This window comes from Benincasa hispida, chromosome 7 (assembly GCF_027475165.1).
Source record: "Benincasa hispida cultivar pf3 chromosome 7, pf3_genome.v1.1, whole genome shotgun sequence".
Lineage (NCBI taxonomy): Eukaryota > Viridiplantae > Streptophyta > Magnoliopsida > Cucurbitales > Cucurbitaceae > Benincasa > Benincasa hispida.
The window spans coordinates 47005779-47024755 of NC_143484.1; the positions used below are offsets into that span (position 1 = coordinate 47005779).

An 18977-nucleotide genomic window follows, 5' to 3' on the forward strand; every position below is an offset into this window, starting at 1 on the left:
TTTTGAGGGGAATTAGGGCTTTGTTAGTGAAATTTAGGTCCAACTGTTAAAATTTTACTTGTAGATATTATGTCATTACTGTTTGCATGTGATCATATAATGTATATAGAGCCTACTGAAGGCAAACTATTTGTATGCATTAATAATATTTATCAAGTTGGCACTCAAGTTAGAGGGTTAGGGTCGTAAGTGCTGGCAACAGGGCTAGTAACTACTACCATCACATCTTCTTCTAGGTTATGAGGGTAATCTGGGAGGGGTGTGACAAGTTGGTATCAGAGCTTAAGATTTTGGAAATGAGAGGGAAAGTTCATGCATAAGTCTAAGTCCCCAAGTGTGAGTCCCTAACATGTGTACATTTTAATAGGTTGAATGTCGAGGAAAAGTGGCAGACATAGTAAGCAGACAGGAGACAGGAATACTAACCCTATCGCTAAAAGCCCTGAGGTTAGAAAGAACCTATCAGGAAGGAAGAGAATGGTAAATGATCAAGTGGGTTAGGAAATGATGTCTGAGGGAGAGTCTAGTACTCCCCAGGCAAGGGCAGATTCCCAACTAGAAGATATAATTTTTGATAAAATAGCGCAGAGGTTGGTAGCCAGTGTAGGGTTAGTACGGGCCGACTCAGAGAAGAAATATGGCATTGAGAGGTTTAAAGCCCTAAGGGCTGTGACATTCGAGGGTACAACAAACCCAGCTGAAGTTGAGTTATGGCTGGATGTAATTGAAATTTTTTTTTAATGTTATGGGTTGCCCAGAGGACAGGAAGGTAGAACTAGCCATATGTCTATTGCAGAAAGAAGCAGAGAAATAGTGGAAGGTGATATCCGCCAGATGAGCCAGTACGGATGTGATGTTATGGCTTCAGTTCAGGAAGGCCTTTGAAGACAAATATTACCCCAGCTCGTTCCGAGATGCGAAAAGGGATGAGTTCCTCAGACTGACACAGGGAACAATGTCAGTGGCAGAATATGAGTAGAAATTTATAGAATTATCCCAGTATGCTCTACCGATTATTGCTGAGGAAAGAGATAGATGCAGGAAGTTTGAGCAAGGATTGAGGAAATAGATTAGAAATCCAGTGACATCTATGGCTAATTGGTTAGACTTTAACCAATTAGTAGAAACAGTGACACGAGTCGAGTTGAGTTTAGTAGATGATGAACAGTTGCAAAGAGGCGGTGAGGCTGTAGTAGGGTCGAGAGATAGGGGATCCCAACCCCTAGTTGCGAGTCTGACTAGTGGAAGCCAAGTCAGGGGTACAAGTTGGCAGGGATCCAAAAAGAGGAAATCGAGACCTACGGCCAGTGTAGTCAGCTGATTAGAGATGCCACGAGCTAGGGAGTTGATAGCCAGTACAGACAGGAAACCGGTGTGCCCTAGTTGTGGCAAGAGGCATCTTGGAGTGTGCTATAGTGGCAGAGGGGTATGTTTCTAATGCGGTCAAGAAGGACATTTCAAAAGAGATTGTCCTCAGGTGAACAGGGAAGCCCTAACAACACAACAGACAACCTCTCAGACAGTTAACCAACCAAAGGACGCTGGGAATCGAGGTGAAGGGTCAAGTGGTGCCAAGTAGAAGGGTGTCGTAGGTCGACCCCAGTAGTAGGGGTGAGTGTATGCCGTGACACATCAGGAGGCAGTAGAGTCTCCAGATGTTGTGACCGGTAATGTAACATTTGTGGACAGTCTGCTTATGTTTTATTTGACCCTGGTGCCACACATTCATTTATATCCAGCATGTTTGTATCTAGTATAGATAGGTTGTCTGAGCCTATGCCTGAAGAGTTATATATTTCCACCCCTATGGGAGATGTGATAATAGTAGGGGAATGCTATAAACATTGTGAGATGCTGATCAATGGTAGGGATTTTTATGTTGATTTACTTTCCTTGGATTTGTTAGAGTTTGATGCTATCCTAGGGATATATTTCCTAAGTAAATATCGTGCCTCAGTAGACTGCTACAAGAAAGAGGTAGTATTAAAAAAATCAAATGGTCAGAATGTAATTCTGGTAGGAAGCAAAAGATTAACTGTGGGAAGTCTAATATCAGTAGTGAAGGCTAAGAAGCTGCTGAGTAAGGGATGTAAGGCCTATTTGGCTCATGTTGTGATTGCTCAAGGGAAAGAGCTAAACCAGAAGACATCCCAGTGGTAAATAAGTTCCGGGATGTATTTTCTGAGGAATTAACGAGATTGCCACCCGATAGAGAAGTGGAATTCACTATTGACTTAATTTAAAAAACAACTCCTATATCACAAACACCATACAGAATGGCATCAGCTGAGTTAAAGGAATTAAAGATTCAACTGTAGGAATTAACTAATAGGGGATACATTCGACCTAGTGTATCGCCTTGGGGAGCTCTGGTGTTGTTCGTAAGAAAAAAAGATGGTACAATTAGATTGTGTATCGACTATAGGCAACTGAATAAGGTAACAATTAAGAATAAATATCCATTACCACGCATTGTTGATTTATTTGATCAACTAAGAGAAGCCACGGTGTTTTCAAAGATAAACCTGAGATCGGACTATCAACAGTTGAAGGTGAAGGAGGCTGACATTCCAAAAACTGCATTTAGAACAAGATATGGACATTACGAATTCCTAGTAATGCCATTTAGACTGACAAATGCCCCTGCGGTATTCATGGACCTTATGAATAGGATATTTCATCCCTACTTGGACCAGTTCGTGATAGTATTTATTGATGAAATATTAGTATATTTTGGCAGTAGGGAGGATCATATGACCCACTTGAGGATAGTATTGTAGACGCTGTAAGATAGACAATTGCATGCTAAGTTCAGCAAAAGTGATTTATGGTTAGATCGGGTTGTATTTCTCGAGCATGTTATTTCAGCAAATGGTATTAGTGTAGATTCCCAGGAGACAGACGCGATAGTTAACTGGGAACGACCCACGACTGTTTCGGAGGTACGTAGTTTCCTAGGTCTGGCAGGTTATTATAAGAGGTTTATGGAGGGTTTTTTTAAGATAGCCCTTCCATTAATGAACCTGACCAGGAAAGATTTGAGGTTTGAGTGGTCGTCGAAGTGTGAGCATAGTTTTCAGGAGCTAAAACAGAGATTAGTATCAGCGTCAGTGCTTACCTTGCCTACTTCAGGTAAGGAATTTGAGATTTATTGTGATGCATCTTGATAAGCACTGGGATGTGTGTTGATGCAGGATGGGAAAGTGATTGCATATGTGTCTCGTCAGCTTAAGAAGCACGAGAGCAATTATCTATGCATGATCTGGAGCTGGCAGCAGTTGTTTTAGCTCTAAAGCTGTGAAGACATTATTTATTTGGAGAACATTGTAGAATATTCACAGATCACAAGAGCCTGAAGTATATTTTTTTTTATCAAAAAGAGTTGAATCTGAGACAGAGAAGATGGATCGAGTTGATCAAAGATTATGACAGCTCCATCGACAACCACCCTGGTAAGGCGAATTTTGTAGTGGATGTACTAAGTAGGAAATCCTCGAGATCCAAAGCCATTATTGGATCAGCGAGGGGAATGTAATTTCAAGAGTTCAGGAATTCTAGAACCGCCTTATCAGTGGAACAATTAGGGGGATTGATAGCTACGTTCCAGGTAAGACCTACCTTAATAGAAGACCTTAAGCAGGATCAGTTGAAAGACCCTGATCTTCAGATGATTGCTGATGATGTAAGTAAGGGAACCAGAGTTGACTTCCAATTGAGAGCAGATAATGTACTAGAAAATGAGGGAAGAATGTGGTGCCTAATAAGCTGCAGCTTAAGCAAACCATTTTGGAAGAAGCGCATAGTTCTGCTTACGCTATGCATCCAGGAAGCACCAAGATGTATAGAACCTTAAAGAGATCTTACTGGTGGCCTGGAATGAAGAGAGACATAACAGAATATGTAGACCGATGTTTAGTCTATGAACAGGTGAAACCTGAGAGGAAAAGACCAGTAAGATTACTAAACCCACTCCAAGTGCTTGAGTGGAAGTGGGAGTATGTGACAATGGACTTTCTGTTTGGATTGCCAAGGACGCCCTCAAGATATGATGGCATTTGGGTGATAGTCAATAGACTAACCATGATGACCAAGTTTATACCAGTAAAAGTTACTTTTACATTGGACCGTCTAGCTAAGATTTATGTAGACAGAATAATCAGTCAGTATGAAGCTCTAGTGTCGATAGTGTCAGATCGAGACTCGAGGTTTACTTCAAAATTCTTGCCTAGCCTGCAGAAGGCTATGGGCACTAAACTGCATTTCAACACGGCTTTTCATCCACAAATGGGTGGACAGTCCTGAAGAACTTTACAGACACTAAAAGATACATTAAGAGCTTGCATGTTACAATTCAAAGGAAGTTGGGATACGCAATTGCCGTTGGTTGAATTTGCCTACAACAACAGTTACCATTCAAGTATTGGAATGGCTCCCTATGAAGCATTGTATGGCCGACCTTGCAGGACCCCGATATATTGGAACAAAGTCAGAGAACAAAAATTACTGGGTCCAGAATTAGTTCAACAGACAACTGAGAATGTGAAGCTTATCAGAGATAATCTTATGGCGGCTTGTGATAGACAGAAGAGCTACGTAGATAAGCGAAGAAGAGAACTAGAATTTGAAGTTGAAGATCAGGTATTTCTTCGATTGTTCCCATGAAAGAAATTCTCCGGTTTTGGAGGAAGAGAAGTCTGCATACATCGAACCATATAAGATTGTGGAATGAGTTGGCCCAGTAGCGTATAGATTGCAGTTACCTATGGAGCTAACTCATATTCACGACGTATTTCATGTATCAATGTTAAGGAAGTATGTGCTTGATCTTATGCACATACTAGCAGCACAACCAGTACAACTCAAAGAAGATTTATCTCATGAGGAAGAGGCCATCGAGATTTTAGATAGGAAAGACCAAGTACTCAGAAATAAGATGATTCCTTTGGTGAAGGTATTATGGTGTAATCATGGAATCGAGGAAGCAACCTGGGAACCCAAAGAGAAAATGAGATAGAGATATCCTCAACTTTTCTAATGATATATCAGGTAAATTTCGAGGACGAAATTTCTTTTAAGGGGGAGGTAATTGTAAACCTTGAATTCTACATTTCCTATATAAGTATGTTTAGCCATGAGGATGTTATGTTAATTAATTGATAAGTGGAAATCTATGGTTTAATTATAGGGGATTACAAATGAAGGAGAGAAAAAAAAAGATTAAAGAGACTTATTAACTAAGTTTGGCTGGAAGCACTAAGTTAGTGCTAGATGAAGTGGCGGTTTGACATTTAATCATGGGAGGTGGTCGAAAGTAAAAAAGGAGGAGGAAATTCAGAAGGTGGGTTTTGGCAAATGACTCGAGCGAATTAATAAGATCAGTGCCATTTGAAAGCTGAGAGAATCCAGTTTTGGAGGTTGTCTGCCAGAGAAAGATCTCGTAGGAAAAAGAACGAAAAGTAAAGAATTTGCAAAAGGGTCAAGTTCTCGGTTTAATCAAGGCCAGGAGTGAAGATTGTAAGCTCCAGGCCAAATTACAAGAAAATTAGGGCTGAAATTTTAAGATAAGAAATTTAACTCAATTTTAAACAAGTTTGTAGAAGGAAGTTTCTTGAAAAGAGTTCTGGATTTTGGGTTACGAAATTTTGAATTTGAAACAGAAAATTGGTGCATAAATAAGCAGCTGGTTGGGAAGATCAAGTAAGCAGCTCACCATAGAAAGCGAGAGCGAGATAAGGTAGATGTGAATCTCGCTCAGGATGATAATCTCGCTAGTTTTTGTGCTGAATCTCACTCAGGAAGAGAATCTCGCTGGTGTAGATATAAATCTCGCTAGCATTGGTAAGTTTTGCTATGATGAAGTTTTGCTAGTGAAATGCTTGATCTCACTCATGAAGATCTCGCTCATGAGGATGATCTCGCTCATGATGACAATCTCGCTAGTAATGATGATCTTGTTGATGAAGGTTTCACTAGTAAATAAACTACTTGAAGCATCTTGATGGGAATTCTAAGGAATCTAATCATGAGTTATGTCATTTCAGGCCAAGAGGAGCTAGGAGAAGCTTATAACCCATTAAGAGCCCCGACAAGTTGTGAGTGACTAAAATGAACTTACGGCTTTCAATTTTTATGTATAAAAGACCATGCAGTTTACAGTAATGTTGATGATGAGTTTATACTTTCTCAAGCAAAATTTTTAATGAATTGCATAGCGTTTCTTCTCCAGCTTGTATATGTTTTAACGCATGCCAAGGTATATTGTAAATTCATTACAAAAGTTAAGCTCCTATGATGAAGCATGCATTTCTAGAGAAAGGCTATGATAGAATGATTCTTAATGTAAATGGTTTTCTATTAAAGCTTGATTTGATGCTAGAGAATAACCCGGTACTGAAGGACACAGAGAAGGTATCTAGGTAATAGTACCTAAGGTGTTGACGGTACTTAGAAAACTCCACGTGCACGTAGGTAGTTCTGAATGAGAGGCCGAAGTATGGATCTCCTAAACCATATACTAGCAAAGGAGGCCAAAGTATGGGTCTCTTGGCCAAATACAGACGTTGGATGCTAGAGCGATGTATGCTCGTGCCCAACTAAGGTTTAATGATGTTTAAAGATGTTTATTGATGTTTATGTTTAGGGAAGATACTTGAAATGTTTCTCAATATATTTACATGTTTATAACAATGTAAGGCATGGTATAATATGATTTTTATAGTCACTCACTGGGCTACCAGCTCACAGATTTTCTATGTTTTCCTTTTTCAGGTAGTGGTCAGATTCTTCAAGGTTGATCGTGCTGTTGCTTGCCACTGAAAGGCCTGGCTAGTTAAGAATAACTTAGGTTTATGGTCTATATCTATGTACACATGTTTTGAGGGGGATCAGCGCTTTGTTAGAGATGTTTGGGTCTAACTATAAAAATTTTACTTGTAGATATTATGTCATGATTGTTTACATGTGATCATATAATGTATATGGAGCCTACTGAAGACGAGCTATTTGTATGCATTAATAATATTTATCAGGTTGGCACTCAGGTTAGATGGTTAAGGTGGTAAGTGCTGGTAACAGGGCTAGTAACTACTACAATTACATCTTCTTTTAGGTTATGAGGGTAATCTGGGAGGGGGTGTGACATTGACACACACCTTTCACCCACTTACTATAAACACTCTCTCCGTCCACCTTGATATTGACTCATCTAAACACCATCCGAAAGGGGATGCTCCCAGGGCACCACGAGGCCAAGCATGAATCTCACGGTGTGAACATTCAGGGAGAAACATGAGTGGAATCATTGATATATTAGATACATCTCTTCCTTCCACTGAGTATTTTATAACCTAGGGTTTAGTTTACTTAGAAAAAACACGGCTAAGAATTTTAACTGTGACTTTTTAGGTTTGCCCAAGAGTAACTTTTACCTTGGATAGTTGAACAACTTTTGATCATCGTCCATTAAACTCTTTAACGAAGTCTTTGACCAACTGTCGCATGCTTACAGAAAATCTATCTAATTCACCTTTCCAAGTAGGTTCCCAGGTAGGGGTGTTCCGTTTCCGTCAGCTTAAGTACCCCAGCCTAGAAAGAACCCGCCTTAGACAAAAGGTCCCTTATAGATAGATCTAATACAATTTTAATTTTTTATGCCAATCAATTTAATCCTATTAAACCGATTTAAAAGGATTAAACTAGGTTACCGATCCCATTAGAACCTTAAACTTAGATCTATCTCAATCCAATTTTAAAACCATTTTAAAACATGAGTTTGCCTAAGTCCACATGCAACTCTTTCTTATCGATTTTAGTTCTAATTTCTATTATAACGCTTATAACAGAAACAACCAAAACCATTCACAATGCAAAAAAAAACACATACAAGGAAATCATAATGCTTATAAACAGCCTAAGTGTCATGCTTCATGCATTGTTCATTCATTACTACTTTTTATATAACACTTATACAAATAAGCAATGAACCAAGCAAACATGCTTCCAGTCACCCTTATACTATAACGCTTATATATAAAGATGATGCATGAATATAACTCTTTATATTTTCGTGAAGCATGCGCATGCTTTCTTTTAATTTCATCATGCCATATTATAACACTTATAATACATGATGCATGAATAATTGCACAACCTAAGGTGGGTTTCAAACCTATATGTCATACACTATGCCATATAAACCATATACATCTCATGTATATTAAACAAAAGTTGATGAACCGGGATAATTAGCCTCAAAGTCCTCAAAAACTAAAGCTAAGTATTACAAAAGCAAAGAGTCACCGGTTCAAACAAGCAAACTGGGTCTTGAACCGTCAAGTCAAATTCCGCATCTCCATTGATCGTGTACCAAAACCCAAGCGATCGTCCACACAAAAGAGTAAACGCTTTACTCAATCATTTACTAGCGCTTCCAGAGCAAAACGATCGTTGAGCAACGATCGTGTACCTTTTACTATGCGATGAAGCACGAGGTATGCGATCGTGCAGCACGCAACGCATAATGAAAACCTTAAACTATCGTCTAAACGACAATGATGCGGTGAATCACAATCGTCTAAACGATCACTGACCGAGCACCTAAGTATCATATACCGCGTGATCTGTAGTCAGCGACTATGCAATAGCATGCTAACTACACGATCGTTTAGTGCGCGCGTCTTTTATTAAATGATGAGCATCAAATGCTTGCACTCGATCGTTTACCTCAAGCGTCTATGCGATCGGGCAACCAACTCTATGCGATAGAGCAAACACTTTGCCCCATCGTTTAGCATTAGCTAAATGATCGTTTAGTAAATACTACACGGTCGCTTAGAAAAATCTACACGATCGTTTAGCCAAATCCCAAGATCGTTTACTTGAGGCTACACGACACGACCAACTCTTGGTCTTCTTCCTTGTTGAGTCTGCATCTCCATGCTTCAAAACTTCATCACGAACGACTCGAAAAACTCAAACACTTTGAGTTACAGACTCAATTGCTTGTTAATTATGCCCAAAAACACAGGGGCCCTTACAAATTAACACTTTGTAATCAAAAGAAAGCTTTAAATAGAGGCAATTAAACCCATAACCATTCATCAATGCCATCCACAAACGCATCAATTAAATGCAATGTAGAAAACCCACCACGACTATAAAAGAAGTTCAAAACAAAAGTGAAATTTGGAATATCAGAACAACCTGGCTCTGATACCAATTGAAGAAAATCAGACATGAGGATTTCCATGAGTAGTGGAATGATCGTTCAAAATTCCATTCGAACTTGAACATACACAATTACAATCAAGAAACGAAAACTTACAGGTCATGCACAATACGAAATTACGACATGCTTTACAAAGATCAAGGGAAAGATTAAACATACCTTTGAAGACTTATCTTCAAACTCCCTCGATCATGAATGCTTGTTTAGTGTCCAAGACAGCAACACACGAATGCTCGAACACTACGACTACAACACACACGATCAATCAGCAAACACGAACTCAATGAACGGCCTCCGAAACCTTGATTTAGTTGAGTTGAGTAAGACACCACCACAATGGCTACCTTGGTATTCTTGGTGTGAGAATCCAGAAGTGTGGGCTCTGTGTGGACTTGGTTAGAGGAAGAGACCAAGGGAACAACAATCATGTAAATGGTTGAGCAAATGGAAGATGACAAGAGTCTATCATATAGACGATGCCCAATCATTTAAAAGATGTCAATCGTGTAGGAAAAGCCCCGCGATCGTTTAGAAGATGACCAACTGAGTGAACTATCGTATAGTGTCACTCCACGATCGTTTAGTCTCTCTTCAGCTATTCTTTAGTGAATCCTATTCACTTGACAACAGACTGTGAGTGAGTTTTTGAAAATAGCAACTCTAACAACAACTTTCACAAATCTACTAAATTTAGGAAAACATTTTTCCTTTTATCTCACGATTACCATGAAACCGCCAATAACATCTCACTCAATTGGTTATTAGAGAAAACGATATAATTATCCAATAATTAATATTATTATAAATATGTATGATAACCAACTTACCATATTATATTTATAACCTATATTTTTAATATTTCATCTCATGAAACATATAAACCATAGTTCTTTTTCTATTTCATGGTACTTAATGTAAATCTCATTTACATTAATCCTCCACTTGATGTATCTCATTCATCACACCGATCATATGATATATAATCAAATTTTCTCTTGTCAATTTGAACATTTCAAATCAACACCAAGAACTGATTCTCAACTTGAATCCATTGAGCTACCAAGGGGACCTTATGGACCTGTAGCTTGAAGCTCCAACAGTACGTGAATAATTGAGTAAACTCTTTAGTCATGGGATCCACCATCCGTTAACTGCTAGGCATTCCATTAAAGATTGATGATGCATTTTTTTGTGCGATGAAATAATGGTGTAGAATGCGATGTTGGAATATGCATTGTCCAAGCAAGTTTTCTCAGCAAGACCCAAGTATAAATCCTACTGAGTTTCCTGGTAAGCCCAGGGTCGAACACAAGGACTAAGAAAAACAGTATGCGATGGTAATTTCAAATCACTTTGTGGTAACAAATAAATCAAAGTGTTGGTTGGTTTGTTGTTTAAGGTATAAAATGTATGAGGCGGATTTGAGAAAAGAGTAATTATGCGACAGGTACACTGAATATGCGGGGGAACGGGTTGAGAAGGTCTTTAGCTAGCGTTTCCTGAGAATGTGTTCAAACATGCGATCACACTACACTCATGCGACAGCAATTCATTTTCCAATGCAAATGCTATAGCTCATAATTTTAGGACGCATGCGATGAATACAATAATGTCTATAGAGCTTATTCCTAAGTCTCTACTTCTTGCCTATGCGATGATGAAAGATGCACACAAGGACAAGGCGACCACATACAATCATATCCTATCTCTAAGGTGCATATGATTCGTTAATAGCAAACAGAACTTATTCCTAAGCTTCTATCTCTTAATTATGTGGTTCTAATCTGACTCTCCCGAGCTTAGATTCTAATCTGACTTTTCTAAGCCTAGATTCTATCCTTAGACTACCCTTCCGAGTATCTCTAATGGACGAATGACGCATACATAATACAAGATGATTGCATAGAATGAAGATCTCAAGTTATGCTAGCTAAGTGCTTCTTAACTCATTCGACAGATTTAGCTACTCATGCGTAATGTAAAGAGAGTGGACAGATATAAAGATGCGATTTCCATTTTATAAATAGGTTCAGAGTACAAAATGACAATGGAAAATAAGGGTAGAGAGCTTGGTAGCAATATCTTGCTTCCTAAGGCTTTTACACTAGGTATTCTCTATTCTGGCCAAAAGATGTTCTTGCTTCTACAAGAGTTGGCCCTCTCTCTGTTTTCTACGCTTCCGAGCACTCTTCCGAGTTCACTAGGACGATCTCTCAGTGTAATCTCCCTTCACTCGCTTCTGCCTTCTAAGTATGTAAAATCTAAGTATAAGGTGAAGAAGAACTCTAAATTCTAAAAAGCAGAACCGAACTATCCGAACTTTTTAAACGAAGGTGGCCTTCGGTATTTATAGAGCTTCAGGGTGAAGAACTTTTTCTCTCGAATGATTGCACTGATGGGATGTCACTAATTCTCTGTCTGTTGTGCCAAATATTTGTCACCGAAAAGTTGAGTGTACTTGTTATAGTATGTCGTTAACGGCTTGTCAACTTAATTCGGAATCGACCGTCATTAACTTTATGTCCCATTGTGATTTTTAAGGTTTCACCCAGATGCGCCCACCTTGATGCACCGGCTCTATGCAGCCACCTTCTTGAGTAGATTTTTTCGAGTGCAAACAATCGCATAGCCTTGCGGTTGCAATCTCTTAATGTGCTCGGACGTTAATTTCTTTGGATCGCATTTTTGCCTTGTGCATAAAATACATAAGTTAGCTGTTTTAAAGCGATGGACGCATGTGATCGCAATGTTGCAAACTTAATGCTTTTGGACGCAATATTATATATTTTTACCGTTGCAATCCTACATTGTTTTATAACTTTGTGCTATAATAACGTGCATTTCTACCCGTTATCACACCCCTAAATTTAAACAATGCTTGTCCTCAAGCATAAACTAAAGATTTTCTTTAGAAAGTCGACCGCATTCTTCTTTCCTAGATTTCTCAAGGTTGCCCACCAAAATCTCCTTAATTCTTATCCAGGTCTCTTTGTAAAATATTTCTAAAATTTAGGGATCGCAAGTTTAACCTTCAAAAGGACTTTACTAGTTTCCAGGGCATCGCATGATTTATTTCATAAAAAAAACTTTTCCAACTGGGGTGTTTTCAAATGATTTTTATCCTTGCGTATTTTAGACATATATTTTTCTATGACCTTACGTTGATCCAAGTGCCTAGCCTTCGTTTTGGCTTGCCCCCATGTGTGTCATGCGGACATCCAACTACGAGCAAGGTGCTCTTTCTCAGTCTAAACTCATGCCCATTTGGCAGCGGAGTTGTGATCACTTATTTATGCGTTGATCACAATTCCTACCTTCGTTTTGGCTTGCCCCCACGTGTGGCATGCGGACTTCCAACTACGAGTAGGATCCAATGGCAACGTTATAATATTTTTTTTGTACTACCAAAAAATAGTAAGGTCGAAAATGAATACCGCACCCCCAAATTTAAACGCAGCAATGTCCCCATTGTTGAAAGATTGAAAGAAGTCATGCGATGCTCTTAGAAAGTTTTGTAAAAAGTCAATTTGAAAGAATGTTGGCAGACCACTAACTCTTAGAAATATTTCATGAGTTGACAGTCCTAAAATTAAGTTGACTCTAGTATATACGGAAAAATAAAGGCATGTGTTTCATCATTGAAATCATAATTGGCAAAGAGAAATAATGCGGTGACTTACTAAATTAATCAATGTGTAATGATTGCGCCGACTAAAGAGGATGCGATGATAAAATTATCAAAGTTAAAAGGATATGCGATAGAGTAAAATTTGGAATAAATAAAGTCAAGGAAAGATACAACCCCCAAATTTGCTCTGTCGCCCGCATTATTTGTGAACGCATCCTGCTTTGCGACAAACTACTCTTGTCGATTGCAGTGACGGAATAAAGTAGTTGCGTCTTTCGTGTAGCGCCTCCGCAATTGCTCACCATGATCGTTGCAAAGAAAACATTGAGAGACAATAATAAAAAAACAAAGTTAACAAAATTTTTCTCTTTTTTTTAAAAAAAAAATTCACCATTTTTTTATAAAGACAAATAAACGATAACCGAAATAAAAGAATAGTGAGAGTTCATTAATCATTGGTAAGAAAAGGATATTCCAAAAAACTTACACCCCTGATGATTTTCTGTCGCATGCCAGCGTAGGGGTCACTTGATTTTTCTTTATTCCAGATTTCTCAGGTCTACAGAGGTCTTTTCTCAATGAAAATCACTTCTGCAATATATCTTGACTCTTTGCCCATTAACCTTGAACGTGCGGGTCCCTTCCTCATTAATTAGTTCGATCGCACCATGCGGGAATACTTATTTGATTATAAAGGGTCCGGACTAGCGTGACTTTATTTTTCTGGGAAAGAGTCATAGCCGCGAATTGAAAAGTAAGACCTTTTGTCTGACGTGGAGATTCTTCCCGCATAGCTGTTTGTCATGCCAACGTTTTGCTCGTTCTTTGTAAATTTTTGAATTCTCAAAAGCTTGCATTCTCCATTCATCAAGCTCGACCAATTGGAGTTTCCTTGCTTCCCCTACTGCCTTTAAGTCAAAGTTAAGCTTTTTCATCGCCCACAGTGCTTTGTGCTCCAGCTTAAGTGGTAAATGACATATCTTACCAAACACCAGCGCATACAGAGACATGCCTATAAGTGTCTTATAGGCGGTCCTATATGCTCACAGTGCATCATTCAGCTTTGTTGCCCAATCTTTTCATGAAAGTTTTACCACCTTCTCTAATATCAGCTTGATTTTTCGATTGGACACTTCAGCTTGACCATTTGTCTATGGATGGTATGTGATGGCCACCTTATGGAGGATATTATATTTGAGCAGCAAGTTGTTAACTATGTGATTGACAAAGTGGGAGCCTTCATAACTTATTATGGCACGTGGAGTGCCAAAATGAGTGAAAATATTTTTCTTCAGGAACTTGGAGACTACCGCCGCATCGCTTGTGGTGCATGCTACCGCTTCTACCCATTTGGAAATGTAGTCGACGGCTAACAGAATATATTTGTGACCATTCGATGGTGGAAATGGTCCCATGAAGTCAATGCCTCAGATGTCGAACAATTCCAATTCTAAAATGATGTTCATGGGCATCACATGCTTCCATGAAATATTACCCGTGCGTTGGCACCGGTCACACTTCATCGCATAGTCTCTTGCATCCTTGAATAGTGTTGGCTAATAATACCCACTTTGTAATACTTTCGCTGTTGTGCGTTGGCCTCCAAAGTGCCCTCCATATGGCGAGTCATGACATTGTGATAATATGCATTGGTGAGCAGCATCTATATGCACAGGTGCAAAATCTGGTCTGACCCCCTCTTATATAGATTTGGCTCATCCCAATAATATGATCTACATTCATGTCTGAGTCGCCTCTTTTGGTGGTCTGTATTATCTTTGGGAAATTGTTCGCAAACTAGAAAATGTACCACGTCTGCGTACCATGGTAATTCTTCAATCTTAAATAGCTGCTCATTTGGGAACGTTGCTCTCACCTCTAACTGGTTGTGGTCAATTTCTAGATTTTCTAATCTGGATAAATGGTCCGCAACCTGGTTCTCCATCCCCTTGCGATCACTGATTTCCATATCGAATTCCTGGAGGAGGAGAACCTATCTAATCAATCTCGGCTTTGCATCTTTCTTTGTCATTAAATATTTTATCGCTGAGTGGTCAGTGTGAATGAGTAATTTAGTTCCCAGCAAATAAGCTCTGAATTTCTCCAACGCAAATATCATCGCAAGCAATTCTTTTTTTGTGGTGGTGTAATTTGTTTGAGCAGAATTCAAGGTTTTATCGCATATGCAATGGGGTGTAGCATTGTTTTCTTCTTCTACGCCAGCACTGCTCCCATCGCATAACCGCTTGCGTCGCACATTAATTCAAAGGGCTGTGTCCAGTCCGGTGCGATCAACACTGGTGCGGTTGGTAATGCGTTCTTCAGTATTGTGAATGCGTTGCGGCATTAATCATTAAAGTCAAACTTTCTTTCTGCCTCCAGCAATGCACTCAATGGTCGTGCAATCTTTGAAAAGTCTTTGACAAAACGTCTATAAAATCCAGCATGTCCCAAGAAGCTCCTGACAGCCTTTACATTCACTGTAGGAAGCTTTTCAATTGCCTCAATCTTTGCCTTGTCTACCTCCAACCCATCCTTGGAGACCTTGTGCCCAAGCACAATGCCTTTCTTCACCATGAAGGGGTATTTCTCCCAATTAAGCGCGAGGTTCGTCTCTTCACATCTTTTCAATATCTTCTCCATGTTGTTGAGACAGACTTTGTATGTTTACCCATACACAGAGAAGTCGTCCATGAATTTCTACATAGTCTTTGAGATATTCAGAAAAGATGGCCATCATACACCTTTGGAAAGTGCTCGACGCATTGCAAAGTACGAACGGCATGCGTCGAAACGCAAATGTTCCAAACGGGCAGGTGAATGTGGTTTTTTCTTGATCTTCAGGAGCAATCATGATTTGGTTATAGCCAGCATATCCATCCAAGAAGTAGTAGAAATCATTTCCAGCTAGGCGATCTAGCATTTGGTCGATAAAAGGCAAAGGGAAATGATCCTTCTTTATTTCCATATTTAATTTGTGGTAGTTCATGCAAATCTGCCATCGGGTGACGGTCTCTATTGGTATCAGTTCGTTATTTGCATTAGGGACCACCGTCATCCCTCCTTTCTTCGGTACACATTACACGGGGCTGACCCACGTGCTGTCGGCTATTGGATAGATGATGCTCACGTCTAACCATTTGATTATCTCCTTCTTTATGACCTCCTTCATCGCAGGGTTGAGTCTGCACTAATGTTCGATCGATCCTTTATGATTCTCTTCGAGATGAATCCTATGCATGCAGTATGCGGGGCTGATTCCTCTAATTTCTGCGAGCATCCAGCCAATTGCTTTTACATACTTTCTCAGGATGCTTAGAAGCACATTTTCTTGGCCTTCATTAAGTGCAGAGGAAATGATTACAGGTAGCTTTTCATTCTACCCCAGAAACGCATACTTTAGGTGGTTAGGAAGGGTCTATTGTTGTTTTTCTTTCTTCGTTCGCTGTCAACTTATCTTCTTTGGATGCGATCATTTCATCATCTTTAGTTGTTTTTTTTGTGATCGCATTGCACGCTATAATGGATGCGATCACATCCTCATCTTCATTGTTCATCTTCAGACTTTTCTTCTTCATTCAAACTTGGTTCATCATTGGATTCATTGAGGTCTTCTTCATTAGGATATTTCATGGCTCGGATAATGTAAAACTTGAGCTTCTGTCCATTCATGCTCAGCGTGATCTCTCCTTTGTACACATCAATCTGGGCGCAACTGGTGGATAATAATGGTCGCCCCAGAATGATGGGCACATCCTTGTCTGCTACATAGTTCAGGATGATGAAGTCTATCGGTAATATAAATTTGTCGATCGTAACTAGAACATCCTTCACCTTCCCCTCTGGATGCACAAGAGATCTATCCGCTAATTGGAGAGTCACCATTGTGGGCGCAAGCTGCCCTACATTCAGTTGCTTGAAAATTGACAGGGGCATCAAATTGATGCTGGCCCCGAGATCGCAAAGCGCTTGACCGATGTATAACCTTCCAATAGAGCAAGGTATAGTGAAACTTCCAGGGTTCCTCATTTTTGGTGGAATTATGGATTTTGAACCTTGTGTCAAAGCCACCGTTGCGAACTTACCAGTGCTTCTCTTCTTTGTCACAATATCCTTTAGAAACTTTGCATATGCTGGCATCTGTTCAATCGCTTCAGTGAACGAAATGCTAGTATGCAACTATTTTAGCATATCCATGAAGCGTTGATACTGTACCTCATCAATTTTCTTCTTTTTGAGTCTTTGGGGGAATGGTTGCAGCTGTATTCTTATGGTCCCCTGTTCTTTCGGCTTTGAGGTGGACGCAATCTCTGGTTCCATTGCCTTCTTTTCTTTTGTTTCTCCTCGAGTCAATGCAATCTCTAGTTCCAGCACAATTGGAGCAGTCTAGCTAGGCTCTTTCTTCTCTCCCGCCACAGTCTTTCCGCTCCGCAATGTCACAACTTGACATTGCTCTTTTCCCATACCCCCTGAGTTGCGCGGGAGTTTCGTTGAACTCAGAAGTGCCCCTTGCGGTCTATTCTTGAGTTCGCCCGCGATCTGGCCTATCTGAATTTCCAGGTTATGGATGGATGTCGCTTGATTTTGAAGCACTGTTTCGTTCTTTTCAATATATTTCTTCAAAAAAACTCTCCAAAGAGGAAGATTCCGGCACATGCGAACTGCTGGCTTGATTTTGCGTTTGACCGTTGGCTCGTGGAAAAAATCCCAGTGGCCCTTCTTTTTGCGCCATTGATTGAAAATTTTGCTGTTGATTTTTCCACGCAAAGTTAGGATGGTTTCTTCACTCAAGGTTATATGTGTTAGAAAATGGATTATTCTTCACAAAATAGACTGACTGTGGGTTTCTCGGGCATTCCTCCATTGGTTGTCCTTCACCGCAAGTAGCACAACTTACGGTTGTCTGGTTGATTGCGTTGACTTGCCCACTATGCATTGTTGGGCTACTGATTGCGATTCCCTATATCAAGTTTATCAACGCAGTCATTTGGTTCTGAAAGGATGCGATGGCCCCATTATTTGCGTCACTGTCCTTGATTCTCAATCTTTGATCGCTTTCTCTCTAGTCTTCATGATTTTTAGAAATGCGATCAAGGATATCCTTGGCCTCATCGTAAGTCTTATCCAATAGACCTCTAGCTGCTGTCGCATTGGCAGCTGTCTACGATGCAAGGTTTAATCCGTGGTAGAAAATCTCCATCTGTAAGCAGTCTGGTAAGCCATTATGTGGGCAATCTCTTACCAACCTCTTAAACCTCGCCCAAGCGTCACTGAGCGATTTGTCAATATCCTGTTCAAAATTGGTGACCAACTTCCTTCTTCTGGCCTTCTCCGTCGGAGGGAAGTACTTCTTCATAAAATTTTCAACTACTTGCTCCCATGATGTAATCGCCCCTGGTTCGAGAGAATAAGCCCATTTTCATGCCTGGTCACACAACAAAAATGGAAACAAAGTTAGTCGAACCTCCTCAGCGGAGATGTTAGGGAACACAAACGTGTTGTAGATCTCAATGAAACTCTGAAGGTGGCCGTGCAGATCCTCGCCATGCCTATCACCAAACTATCCGGTAGTTTGGATCATCTGCAGCATCACCGATTTCATTTCAAACCTCGATCCATCAAGAGCAGGCCTTATGATTCCTAGGGTGAAATTATAGAGGTTGGGCAATGTATAGTCCCGAATGGGCCTAATGCGGCATTTTCTAATAGGATGGGATTCGCCATGATATTATTTTCATTTGGTGCTCAATTTCCTGGTTGTTCCACCATGTTTGGTTCTTTCTCTTATTGTTGTTGTTGGCGGTTGTCTCTCAATCTTCGTCGGAACGTTCTTTCAATCTCTGGATCGTAATTCGCCAGAGATTGAAAGCTGCAAAGAAAATCAAAAAAATTACTGTTAGGACAATATATTGCCAAAGTCCCCAACAACGACGCCAAAAACTTGATGCGTTATTTTATGCGGTGAAATAATGGTGTAGAATGCGATGGTGGAATATGCATTGTGCAAGCAAGTTTTCTCAGCAATGCTCAAGTATAAATCCTACTGAGTTGCTTGATAAGCTGAGGGTCGAACACAGAGACTAAGGAAAATAGTATGCGATGGTAATTTTAGATCACTTTGCG

The 18977-nt window shown here is 39.9% G+C and overlaps 1 protein-coding gene and 1 non-coding gene across 2 annotated transcripts; both read left to right on the forward strand.

Moving 5' to 3' along the window:
- The first annotated feature begins 4341 nt into the window (after positions 1-4341).
- On the forward strand, positions 4342-6816 carry LOC150035206 (uncharacterized). Its single transcript, XM_090315267.1, has 4 exons — positions 4342-4638; positions 4757-4951; positions 6361-6408; positions 6769-6816. Exons 1-4 carry the CDS (start codon positions 4342-4344, stop codon positions 6814-6816), a joined length of 588 nt encoding a protein of 195 aa, XP_090171393.1.
- Positions 6817-18070: 11254 nt separating this feature from the next.
- On the forward strand, positions 18071-18177 carry LOC120082321 (small nucleolar RNA R71). The gene has a single exon (XR_005483151.1). It is a non-coding gene; the product is annotated as a small nucleolar RNA R71 (small nucleolar RNA).
- Positions 18178-18977: the final 800 nt, after the last annotated feature.

Coding starts and splice junctions, on each gene's coding strand:
- LOC150035206 (XM_090315267.1), top strand. CDS start 4,342: ATGTTACAATTCAAAGGAAGTTGGGATACGCAATTGCCGTTGGTTGAA. Junction 4,639..4,756: donor AATTTGAAGTTGAAGATCAG/GTATTTCTTCGA, acceptor TATAGATTGCAG/TTACCTATGGAGCTAACTCA. Junction 4,952..6,360: donor AGATGATTCCTTTGGTGAAG/GTATTATGGTGT, acceptor TTTCTATTAAAG/CTTGATTTGATGCTAGAGAA.